Source organism: Cavia porcellus, unplaced genomic scaffold (assembly GCF_034190915.1).
Source record: "Cavia porcellus strain 051 isolate PalLab524CR breed Dunkin Hartley unplaced genomic scaffold, mCavPor4.1 scaffold_11, whole genome shotgun sequence".
NCBI classification, from domain to species: domain Eukaryota; kingdom Metazoa; phylum Chordata; class Mammalia; order Rodentia; family Caviidae; genus Cavia; species Cavia porcellus.
Genome location: NW_026947494.1, coordinates 67,373,822 through 67,387,331, shown reverse-complemented (window position 1 = coordinate 67,387,331; position 13,510 = coordinate 67,373,822). Strand labels below are relative to the sequence as shown.

Sequence of the window (13,510 nt, the reverse complement as noted above, 5' to 3'; positions counted from 1 at the left end):
CCCAAACAAGCCTAGGATACAGGAATGTAAAAGAAAGTGTAAGCCATACACTTGAAACTTCTGAAATGATAGCAACTGAAGTAAACAACAACAAAAAAAAAAAACCCATGAAGCTGTAAAGGAACTCAGATCAGAAATCATCTCCCAGGTAAAAGAAGAAATACTAAACATAATAAAAGAAATGCTGAACACATCCAAAGAAGACATAGTTAAAAAATTGATGAGCATGGCAAAAATATGGAAACCTTGAATGAAGTGTAAGAAAGAAGTAGAATGCATGGGACAAATTCAAAGAGATATCCAAGAAATCAAAAATTCCATTGAAATCTGGCAAAACCTCATGAATGAATGTGAACATAGACTTTCAGACCACAAAGACAAGATTATAGGTAGTGAACAAGAAAAGAAAGGTCTTTTAACAATAACAAGGAATCAGGAAATAACAGCCCAACAGTTGCAAGAGGATGCAAAAAAAAAAAAAACCAATATAAGATTGATAGGTATAAATGAAAAAGAAGGTGAAAACACAAATGATATATAAAGAGAATTTACAGAAGTAATAGCAGAAAATTTCCCAATCATGGAAAAGGAAACTGACATACAGATCAGTGAAGCATATCAAATCCAAATAGCCATTACCAAAACAAAACTACATCCAGACATATAATAATCAACATCCCTGAAATTCAACATAAGAACAGAATATTAAAAGCTGCTAAAGAGAAGAGCAGATCATCTATAAAGGAAAGCCTATCAGAATCACAGCAGACTTCTCAACACTAACAATGAAGTCAAGAAGAGCAAGTATTTCAGATCATAAAGAAAAATGACTTCCAGTACAGATTGATACACCCCACCAAACCGCCCTTCAACACTGAAGGAGAAATAAGATACTTCCATGACAAAGAACAGCTGAAGAACTTCATGACCATGAAACCAAACCTGAAAAGAAATATTGAAAGATATTCTAGATAGATAAAATAACAACAACTTCAAGAATACCAACAGAAAGAAACCACTAAGCAAGGTAAACAAACGGAGTAGAAAGGTAAAGAAACAACAGCAGAAAGATAACATAACAAAAATAAGTCAATATATATTAGTTACAACCATCAATGTAAATGGCCTCAATTCACCAATCAAAAGAAACAGAGTGGATCAAGAAAAAACATCCAGGTGGGGAGGAGCAAAGGTGGTGGATAGATAACAACTGGGCACAGAAGCTCCCTAAGATAGTCAACTTAGAATTCAACATAATACAGAGTGGGGAGCCCCGAACAGGGGGAGATGAGTTCTCTTATCCCAAGAAGAAATTAAGGTGACTTGCTGACCATCCGAGGTCCCACCGCAACTTGCTGGGGTCCTGCCACGACTTGCTGAGGTCCTGCTGCTTTGACTCACTGGAGGCGCAGTTACATTGAGTTCAGGGTCAGCGAGCTGAACGGAAAGCTGAGTTTGCAGGGTGCCTACATCAACCTGTGGTGACGGGAGTGGAACCGTTCCATTAATAGGGGGCTCCAGTGGGCGACATTCTGGGACCAGGCAGGACTGGCAAGTACAAGGGGCAGCAGTGACTTCAGTCAATTCTTCCTTTCCCAAACAGGGTTGATGGAGTGAGCTAGGCCTGGGTCACGTGACCCGGCTGAGACCCAGTAGGTTATTTGAGGTCAAGTCCTTGCAGCAGAGACACACACTAACACTAACCGCACTGGCCCAGTGGGGCCTCAGAGGTTTGGCTGGTCCACAGGGGAGGCAGCGCAAAATAAAACAGTAGTGCAGGCCACAGCAGCTTGACTGATCTGGAGGGGAGGGGCCAGCATACGCTGTCCCTGTCTGCAACTCACTAGTACACTTCAGTGAGAAGGCTCATCTAGCCAGCACGCTCCTGAAGAATTGTAACCAACAAAGAAAGCAACTGAGGCCTGCTGGAAGAAGCAAAAAAGATGGGAAGAGGAAACAACAAAAAAAGTCCCCAACCCTGAGGACATTGACACAGGACAGGAGAATGAGAACAACAAACATGAGATATCAGACACAGCACCAGAGGACAAAAAGAGATACATTTGGGACCTCACAGACGAGTTCTAAAGTGAAATATTTAGCCAAATAAAGCAACATATAAGAAGATTAATAAGGGCTGGGAATTTAGCTCAGCAGCATGGGTGCCTGCCTTGCAAGCAGGCAGTCGTGAGTTCAATCCCTGGTACCGGTAAAAACGAAAAAGACAAAAAAAAAAAAAAAGATTAATAAAAGAGATACTAAGCACCCTTCAAGCAGACACAGACGGAAGAAGGAACTCAAACATAGGAGAGAACCATTTGGTGAAGAATATAAAAAAAATATAGAATACATGAAGCAGATTCAAAGAGATCACTAGGAAATTAAAAACTCTATGGAAAGATGGCAAATCAGCTTGAAAGAAACTAAGGATAGATTATCCAAACTGGAGTACAATTTTGCAATGTGGGAGTATGAAAGGGAAAACTTTTTAAAAATAACAAGGAAACAGCAGTAACAATACAAAGGCTAGAAGATGACAAAAGGATCTATAACTTGAGAATAAAGAATGTAAATGAAGAAGCTGGGGTACAAACAAAGGAACTACAAAGATTATTCACAGAAATAATTAAGGAAAACTTCCCAAACATAGGAAAAGGAAATGTTATTCTGATATATGAGGCATACAAAACTCCAGCCACCTACAACTAAGAGCTACAACCAGGCATATACTAATCAAAATCCCAGAAATTTAATATAAGAACAGAATATTAAAAGCTGTTAGAGACAAGAAACAGATAACCTATAGAGGAAGACCCATCAGAATAATGGCAGACTTCTCGACACAAACCATCAAGTCAAGAAGAGCCTGGAGCGAAATATTCCAAGCCCTAAAAGAAAAATCCTCCATTCCAGATTGATGTACCCTGATAAACTGTCTCTAGAAATTAATGGAGAAACAAGAAGCTTCCAAGACAAAGAGGAACTTGGGAAATTTACAACCACCAATTCAACTCTACAGAGAATACTGCAGGGCATTCTAGAGAGAGAGAAAAATAATAGGATTCCAGGAACAGTGGCATAGAGGTCTCAATTAATGGAGCAGAAAAAAGAATGAAGAAGATAAGCAGACAACTGATGGCAAAAAGCAGCATAACAGAAATGAGGCAGAGAAGATTTTATTCAAAACTGATATGATTGATAGTATCAAATCTGAGAGTATAGGCAACTTCACTGAAGATGACAAGACTCTACAGTACACATTCTGGTTTGATAACTACCTGTTTTTGAAGTTCTATACTATATTCAAAGCTGTGTTTTTATTAATACTGTTATGTACTGATATATTCAATAATGTTATATCTGATGATATAGCCAATTCTATTGGAGATAACAAGAGACAACACAGGAACCAAGGTAGAACGATTTGTACAATGGTCTTGTATGTTTTTTTTGTGTCATGTGTTTATAAGAATATGTTTTGTTTTGCCTTGTTTTGTTTCTCCTTGTAATATAGAAAGGATAGAAATATATGTTAAGACTCATGCATGTGTAGAATCTACAAAGAGTTTATGAGAACTGATCTTATGACACATGATGAAATGAATAGATACTTTGAAGAAAAAGAAACCCTAAAGTACCCAGTGCTGATCCTGGAGTGTCATAATGTGAAACCCAGCAATAGTATTATTCTTTGTTCAGAGTGATATTAGCCTGCTTGTGTTTATTCAATCTCAGCATAATTGAAGATATGGATAACTGCATGTATCTTTAAGTGTATAGGATTGATAACCATGTTTCTAAGTTTTTGTTGGATAGTTGAACAGAACTGGTTGCAGTCTCACTGTTTGAATCCCCATTTCATAAGCTCCACTTTAGTATCTTAAATAACTATATGTAAGAAGACAATCTGTAATCATCAAGTAGTGATTTCTTACTGTTTATTTTTTTCTTTGAAATTACATATTATTTCTACCTGTTTTCTGTTTTGTCTTTCTTTGAATTAAATTTTTAAAAAAAGACACTACAGTATCCAGCGCTGATCACACAGTGTCATGATGTGAAATCCAGCAATACTATTATTCTTTGTTCAGAATGATTTTAACATGCTTTAGTATGTTTAATCTCAACATAAATGAAGATATGGATAACTGCATGTATGTTTAAGTATATAGGATTGCAACCATGTTACTAAGATTTTGTTGCACAGTTGAACACAACTGTTTGTGGTCTTGCTGTTTGAATTCCCATTTTACATGTTCCATTTTTGTATCTTGAACAATTATTTGTAAAACAACAAGATGTAAACATCAACTAGTGATTTCTTACTGTTTATTTTTTGTCTCTGAACGTATTATTATTTCTACCTATTTTCTGTTTTGTTTACGCTTTCTTTAAATGAAATTTTAAAAAAATAAACAACATCCAACCATATGCTGTATACAAGAAACCCATCTAACTCAGAAGAAAATTCATAGACTGAAAGTTTAAAAATGGAAAACAATACTTCACGCAACAGGACACCTCCCCCAAAAGCAGGGGAAACTGTTCTTTTTGCAGACAATCTGAACTTCAAACCAGAATGATCGAGTGATAAAGAAGGTCATTACATATTAGTTAGGGGAAAACTTCAAGAGGAAGAGATAACAATCTTAAATATATATGCCCCAAATATGGGAGCATCCAGCTATATAAAACAAATATTAATAAAAATGAAAAATCAAATAAGCAGTAACACAATTGTGATAGGTGACCTTAACACTCCACTGACACAAAGAGACCAGATAAACTAACCAGAAAATCAACAAAGAAGTAACATAACTCAATCAAACTTATGAACAACTGGACTTAGTAGATGCATATAGAATATTCCACCCAACATCAGAACACACTTTACTCTCAGCTACACATGGGACAGTCTCTAAAATAGACCATATACTAGCCCATAGAACTTGCTTAAGTAAATACAAAAGAATTGAAATTACCACACACATATTGTCTGATCAGTGTCATGAAACTAGAAATTAATGACAAAGGAAACTGCATAAACTCCATAAGCATATCAAAATTAAATAATATATTCCTGAACAATCAATGGGCCACAAAGAAAATTAAAGAAGAAATTTAAAAATACCTACAAGCAAACAGAAATACAAATACAACTTACCAGTATCTGAAGCATGCAATGAAAGCAGTCCTCAGAGGGAAATTTATTGTGGTGAATTCCCACATCAGGAAAACAGAATGAACACAAATAAACAACTTGATGCTACACCTCAAACATCTAGAAAAAGAAAAGCAAGTCAAAAGAAGGAAGAAAATTATAAAGATCAGAGCTGAAATCAATGCAATAGAGGCTACGAAAACAATGCAAAGAATCAATGAATCAAAGAGTTGGTTCTTTGAAAAAATAAATAAAATTGATAAGCCTTTAGCCAACTTTATTTTAAAAAGAAAAGAAAAACCTCAAATTCATACAATAAAGAGTGAAAAGGATGAAATAACTACAGACCCTGTGGAAATACAGAAGATCAAAAATAACTACTTCAAAAACTTTTACTCTTGTAGGTTTGATAGCACAGAAGAAATGGACAGATTCCTAGAAACATATGAATTACCAAAGCTGTATCAAGAAGATGTAAAATTATTGAATAACCCAATTTCAGTTAATAAAATTGAAAATGTAATTAGAATCTTACCAACAAAGAAAAGCCCAAGTCCTGATGAATCCACTGCAGAATTCCATAAGAAATTGAAGGAAGACTTAATTCCAACACTCCTAAAACTCTTCAACAAAATTGAAAGAGAAGCAATTCTTCCTAACTCATTCATGGAAGCAAATATTACTCTAATACATAAACCTGAGAAAGACTCAACCAAAAAAAGAGAACTACAGGCCAATCTCCCTAATCAACATAGATGGAAAAATTCTCACCAAAGTATTAGCTAACAGAATGCATCAAATCATCTAGAAGATTATACACCATGACCAAGAGGGACTCATCACAGGAATATGGGGATATTTCAACATATACAAATTAATAAATGTAATATACCATATCAATAGAGCCAAAGATGAGAATCACATGATCATTTTAATAGATGCAGAAAAAGCTTTTGATAAATACCAACAGTCATTCATTATAAGATCTCTACAGAAAATCAGAATGGATGGTCTTTAACTCAGTCTGATAAAAGCCTTCCATGACAAATCAATAGCCAGCATCATATTAAATGATCGAAACCTGAAAGCTTTCATTCTAAAATCAGAAACAAGACAAAGATGCCCATTATCACCACTCCTATTCAATACAGCACTGGAAACATTAGCCAGAGAAATTAGACAAGGCAGAGAAATTAAAAGTATAGAAAAAGAAGTTAAATTATCATTATTTGCAGATGACATGATACTCTACATAGAAGATTCCCAAAATTCTATTGAAATACTTCTAGATGTAATAACCAAATTCATTAATGTGTATATATACAAGTTAATAGCATTCCTGTACACAAAAAACAAACTCACTGAGAAAAATTAGAGAAACCATACCCACAATAGCATCCAGAAAAATGAAATAGTTAGGAATCTATCTAACAAAGGCAGTAAAAGATCTATTCAGTAGACTTCCAGGAGAACATGGTGGATATACAACAGCAGCTATGGAGGCTCTCTGAGATAGCCAGCTTAGAATCAAGGAATGGTGTGATATGAGGAGTCCTAAGCAAGGGGGGATACACCCTGCTGACCCAGGAATGAATTAAGCTGAGACAAACCAACTGGAAATGCAATCCCAGTGCTATAAGTGAAACAGATAAAATCACAGCACCAAAGCTGGAACCCACACCTCTGGAAACTGCGGCTTGAAATTTCTGCTGTGGCTATTGCGTCTGAATCGGCACAGCAGGGACACGTGAAAGCTCTGAGAGCCGGAATCGGTGAACAGAGTTGAGAGTGGGACTGGCAGGGTGCCCTGCATCGACCTGCAGTGAGTGAGAGGAACGGGGACCCTTCCATAGACTAGGAGGCTTCAACAGAGGACATTCTGAGACCAGGCAAACTAGCCAGAACAGGACACTGCAGGGACTTTAGTCACATATTCCTCTCTCAAGCAGGATTGGTGGGAAGTGCTTGACGTGGGTGACACCACAGACTAAGACCCAGTAGGCTAGCCCAAACCAGGTCCGAGCGCCTGGCGGTGCAACTTAGTAGTGAAGCCCTCAATAGGTTGACCTGGAGGGCTGGGCCCAGGAGAGGCTGCCCAGGTCTGTGTCTCCCTAGTACACTGCAGTGGGCGGGAACACCTAGTCAGCGTGATTGAAACAAACTGTAACTGACAAAGAAAGAAGCTGGGCCTCCTACATAGTTGTATGGAAGGAACAAAAAATATGGGAAGAGGAGGCAACAAGAAAGGGTCCTCGGCCCCCAATCCTGAGAACACTGATGCAGGAAAGGTAAGTGCAGAAGAGAATGAGGACAGAAAATATGGAATATCAGACATGGCATCAATAGATATAAAGCGATATCTCTGGAGCCTCATAGATGAGTTCAAAAGTGAGATATTTAATGAAGTAAAGCAAGATATAAGTAGAATAGATAGAGAAATGCAAGCACCACCCAAGAAAAAACAGATGGTGGAATGGAAGAACAGAAAAAAAAGGGGGGAGAATTGTTTGACAGAGAAAATACAGAAAACATAGAATACGTGAAGCAGGTTCAAAGAGATTACCAGGAGACTAAAAACTCTATTGAAAGCTGGCATTACAGCTTGAAAGAAAATAAGGATAGATTATCTGAAATGGAGTACAGATTTGTAAGATGGGAGCATGAAATGAAAAACTTCTTAAAAATAACAAGGAAACAAACAGCAATAATACAAAGGCTAGAAGATAATGAGAGGAACTATAACTTAAGAATTAAAAAACGTAAAAGAAGTAGGGACCAAACAAATGAACTACAAAGGCTATTCACAGAAATAATCCAGGAGAATTTCCCTAATTTAGCAAAAGGTAAGGATACGCAGATGCATGAGGCATACAGGATCCCAGCCACCTACAACCCAAACAGAACTGCAACCAGGCATAGAATAATCAAAATTCCAGAAATCCAATATAAGAACAGAATATCAAAAGCCGTCAGAGACAAGAAACAGATCATTTACAAGGGAACACCCATCAGAATTACAGCAGACTTCTTGGAACAAATCATCAAATCACGAACAGCATGGGGGGAAATAATTCAAGCTTTGAAAGATAACCTCCAGCCAAGATTGATATATCCTGCACAATTGTCCCTAGAAATTAATGGAGAAACAAGGTGCTTCCAGGATAAAGAGGAACTAGGGGAATTTGCAACCACCAATTCAACTCTACAGAGAATACTGCAGGGACATTCTAAAAAAGAAAAATACCAAGATTCCAGAAACAGTGGCAGAGAGGCCACAATGAATGGAGCAGAAAGTGAAATGAAGAAGACAAACTGACAACTAATGACAGAAAAAGAGCTCAACAGAAATGAGGCAGAGAAGGTTGGATGGTAGGAACAGCTATTTTGGAGAAAACAAGACATCATAATAGCTAGTGCTGGTTTAGTATCATCTTGTTTTGAAGTCCCATCAAGCTTTTGTTCTTCTGTCCCCATCGTCTTAACATGTTGTACCTATCTTATTGGATTTTATTATATGTGATAATATAAACAAAAACTTTTATAGACAAGGAGATTATACAGAAACCATTATTCATTTTCTGTTAGTTGATTCTAAATACCCTGTAATACTGTCATTCTCTTGAATGGTTTTACATTGTCTTGATATGTTTGATGCTACAGTATACAAAGTTATACTCAAAGATTTTAAGGAAAGAGACACTATGGTAACTACTTTTATGTCAGAATACCTTGTGGTGAAACACTATTTTGCTTAAATGGTTATGTTTTGATCTGTGCTGTTTTGTTGTTATGTCCTCTTTTATCTCAATCTCTTTTAATTTACTTTTTTATTTCTATCTTTTTAATTAAGGGAAAAGTAAATTAAAAATAGCAGGATATATTATAGTAACCCACTTTGATTTCCTATTAACTTGATTTGAAAACCCTGTATTGCTCTCACCATCTTGTTTTGACTGATTTCCCTCTATTCTATTTTGCTTGATACTACCAAGTTCAAGAGTATAGGCAACAACTGTGAAGACAATAAGATTCATTATGACGCCCATTCTGGTTGACTATTATCTTCTTTTGAAGTCCTGTAATGTCTCCAATGTTTTGGTTTTATTGGTTTTGTTCTTTACTGTTTTGTTCAATTTTATTATAACTGATGATATAGGCAATTCTTTTTAAGATAGCAAGAGGCATTATGGTAACCATTGTTGATCACCTTGTATTTTGTTTTTACATTATCTATTATGTCCATCCTTTTGATTTGACTGACTCTGTTCTGTTATGTCACATTTGGTTTTACGCTCTTCAAAAAAAAGTAATAAGAACTGTGGGAATAATAAAACCCAAAATGTATAATTGTCATTGTACAAAAGAGAGGAAAAGAAAGTGCTCTAAAGGATATAACTGCATGTATATTTAAGTGTATACGATAGATAACCATATTACTGAGTTTTGTGGGATCATTGAACAGAACTGTTTGCAGTTTCACTATTTGAATGTCCACTTTATATGCTTTAATTTTGTAACTTGAACAACTATTGCTAAGATGACAATATGTAATCTCCTAACTAGTGATTTCCTGTTTATTTTGTCTGAAATTCTGTATAACTTGTACCCTTTTTTTTTCTTTTTCTCCTTAAATAAAATTTTTTAAAAAATAAAGCAAAAAAAGATCTATTCAGTGAAAATTAGCATACTCTGGAAAAAGGAATTAAAGAGACAATATATAACCTATTAACTAGTGATTTCCTATTGTGTATTTTTTTCTGAAATTCTGTATAACTTGTACCCTTTTTTTGCTTTTTTCTCCTTAAATAAAATTTTTTAAAAAAGGAATTAAAGAGGATCTCAGATAATAAAAAGACATTCTTTGTTCATGTATAGGAAGAACAAACATTGTGAAAATGGCCACTCTCCCAAAATTGCTATACAGATTTAATGCAATTCCAACCAAAATACCATTAACATACTTCACAGATCTAGGGAAATCATTCCTAAATTCATCTGGAACCAGAAGAAACCTAGAATAGCAAAGGCAATTCTGGGCAACAAAGCCAAGGCACGAGGCATCACAATCCCTGACTTGAAGTTATACTACAAAGCTACTGTGATAAAAATCAGCATGGTACTGGCAACAAAATGAACCTGAAGATCAATGCATTATATTAGAAGATACAGTCACAACTACAATCACACTCAGCCACCTTATCTTTGAAAAAGGGGCCAAATATGTTCACTGGAAGAAAGCCTCTTTAATAAGTGGTGCTGGAAAAACTAGCTTTCCATATACCAAAAACTAAAACTACACTCATGTCTGTCACCATGCACTAAAGTCAAAATGGATCAAAGATCTAAATATTAAAACAGAAACACTAAATCTCCTGAGAGACAAAGTAGGTAGAAATCTTGAAGACATGGAGGTAGGCAGAGAATTAATGAACAAAAATCAAACCATACAGGAAATACTTTCCAGAATCAATAACTGGAATCTTGTCTTATTAAAAAGTTTTTGCATGTCAAAAGAAATCACCAAGAGAGTGAAAATAAAACCCACAAATTGGGGGAAAAAATCTTAGTCAACTGTCTCTCAGACAAAGGACTTTTATCTAGAACATAAAAAGAATTTTTAAAAAATCAGACCTACAAAATTCAACGACCCAATCCAAAAATGGGCATCTGATATGAATATACATTTTTCAGGTAAAGAAATATAAGTGGCAAATAAATGCATGAAAAAAATGCTCAGCATCATTGGTCATTAGAGAAATACAAATTAAAACACTGAGAAAAAATGGCCAGGTTCAAGAAAACCATCAATAACAAATGCTGGACAGGCTGTGGGTAAACAAACTCTTCTGCACTGTTGGTACAAGTGTAGACTGACGCAACCACTATGGAGGTCAGTCTGAAGATTCCTCAAAAAGCTGGGATTGGAGGTCCCATTTGACCCAGCTTTTCCACTTCAGGGTAGATTTCCAGAAGAATTAAAAACATCACACCACAGTGATATATGTGCACCCATGTTTATAGCAGCACAATTTGTAATAGCCAGATCTTGGAAACAATCCAAATGACCACCAACTGAGGAATGGATAAAAAAATGTTGTATTTTTATACAATGCAGTACTACTCAGCTATAAAGAAGAATCAGAAGAATCAGAGGCTTTTATAGGTAAATGGATGTGACTGGTGACCAGTCATAAGTGAAATAATTCAAACTCACACAGTGTAAATACCAGATTGTCTCCTTAGTATAAGAAACTAAAAGTAAATAAAATACAAACTCTTCAGTAAATATTGTGAAGGGATAAGAAAAAAATAACGGAGGGAAAAGGAGAAAAAAAGGGAAAAGAAAAAAGATATAAATTTGTATATATACACAAGATAGCTAAGATGATTGTACTACTACTAATTGTAGTAGTTCTTAGAACAAAACAGTTAACACTCACAGGACTAGATCAGCTTTGCATGTATATATGTGTTAATGTGAGTAACTCTTTTGAAGATAACTATGCAAAATAACAACCTTAGTTGTGTTCCTACCACCCTATTTTGAAAGCTTATATTGTTATTGTTTTGGGGTCTTTGTTATTGTTATTTGTCTCCTTTGTTTCTTGTTTTTCTTATATTTGCTTTTGTTTTGTTTTTTCCTCTAATACAGAACGGATAGATGTTCTAGGTTTGTACATGCCTAGAACTTCTAAAGAATTTACAAGAATTGATTTTACTACATGTGATGATATGAATAGCTAACTTTGAAGAAAATGAGACATTATGGTAGTCATTGCTGATTTTCTATCATTTTGTTTTGAAGTTTAATAATGCTTTTATTCTTTGATTGGTTTTAGTCTTTTTCATTATTTGATTTCAAGATGTGTGAAGGTATGGACAGCTGTTTTAAAGAGAACAAGGAACATTATGGTAGTCATTGTTGATTTTCCTATTGTCTGGTTTTGAAGGCCTGTAGTGCTTTTATTTTTTTGTTTTGACCAGTTTTATTCTATTTTTTTGTTTGAACTGTGTATGAAAATATGGACAACTATTTCAAGCAAGAGACTACTGTAGCCACTGTTGACTTCCTGTTGTCTTGTTTTGAAATGCTGTGTTGCTTGCATTATTTTGTTCTGATCTGCTTTATTCTGTTTTGCTTTGTTTTATTGTTTAAAATTTTTTTAAAATGTCCTGCATCACTGGTCATTAATGAAATGCAAATTAAAACACTGAGATTCCTTCCATCTCACCCCAGAAAGAATGGCTAGTATCAAGAACTCAATAACAAATGCTGAAGGGGCTGTGGGGAAAAAGCAATCCTTCTCCACTGTTGGTGGGAATGCATACTAGTACAATCACTGTGGAAATCAGTGTGGAAATTCCTCAAAAAACTAGGACTAGAGGTCCCATTTGATCCAGCTATACCCCTTCTAGGTATCTTCCCAAAACAACTAAAAACATGATACCACTGTGATAGATGTGCACCTATGTTTATAGCAGCATAGTTTATACTAGCCAGATCTGGGAAACAACCTAAATGTCCATCAACTGAGGGATGTGGTATTTTTATACAGTGGAGTACTACTCAGCCATAAAGAATGATTAACAGGATACTTTTATAGGTAAATGGATGCACCTTGAGAACACACTCATTAGTGAAAAGACACACGTGTAAAAACTATATTTTCATTAGTGACAAGCTGAAAGAAAATATACATGTATATGTATATAAAAATAGTTAAGGTAGTTATAGTACAGATTTCTCTAAGTTCACTGAAGAGAAAGATCTGTGCTGGCATTGTTTGGATAGTTGAATGCAGATATCTTGTGCTCTGGGTGAATGATTTGGGGACGACAATGCAGTGTATGTACCATTGTTACCCCCTGATTGACATGCTTTAAAATTCTGTTGTTTTTTTCTTCTTTTCTTTCTTTTTATCTTTGAACAAAATGGATTTTACAAAAGAAAGAAAAAATATCAGTCAGTGATGACAAGCTACACCTGTGCTCCTTATTGAGCACTGAGGTAGCCTGAGTCATTATCTAAGATATGTGCTGCAATGTCAGTCCACATGTGCACACATGCACACCCATACACATATTTCAATTGCATCAGTAAATGGAAAAAAAATTCTTGAAAAATGACAATCTTACATAGATGAAGTTTTCTTTTATTTCCACTGCTCCATCACTGCCCCATTACCAGAGATAGACTTCTCCCCAGCCATTCTACTGACTTTTTTAAAACTATAATTTTAACTCCATAAGAGCATGAGGTTGATCCTAAAACAACAGAGCTATATGAAGAAGTGACCCATTTGAAAGTAGGATGTTTCAAAATAGTGACTAGCATCTTACCACCCACTC

The 13,510-nt window shown here is 35.5% G+C and overlaps 1 protein-coding gene across 3 annotated transcripts in view; it reads right to left on the bottom strand.

The window, feature by feature from the left end:
- Cmya5 (cardiomyopathy associated 5) overlaps positions 1-13,510 on the bottom strand; it is a 104,732-nt gene that overhangs the window by 73,976 nt on the left and 17,246 nt on the right. The window contains exon 1 of one of the 3 annotated variants that reach the window (XM_063258417.1): positions 5,165-5,244. The exons of the other annotated variants lie outside the window; for them this stretch is intronic. Coding sequence (XP_063114487.1) covers positions 5,165-5,229 — 65 coding nt within the window. The 5' untranslated portion in view covers positions 5,230-5,244. Of the gene's footprint in view, positions 1-5,164; positions 5,245-13,510 lie in introns of those variants that run through there. 3 annotated transcript variants of the gene reach the window in all.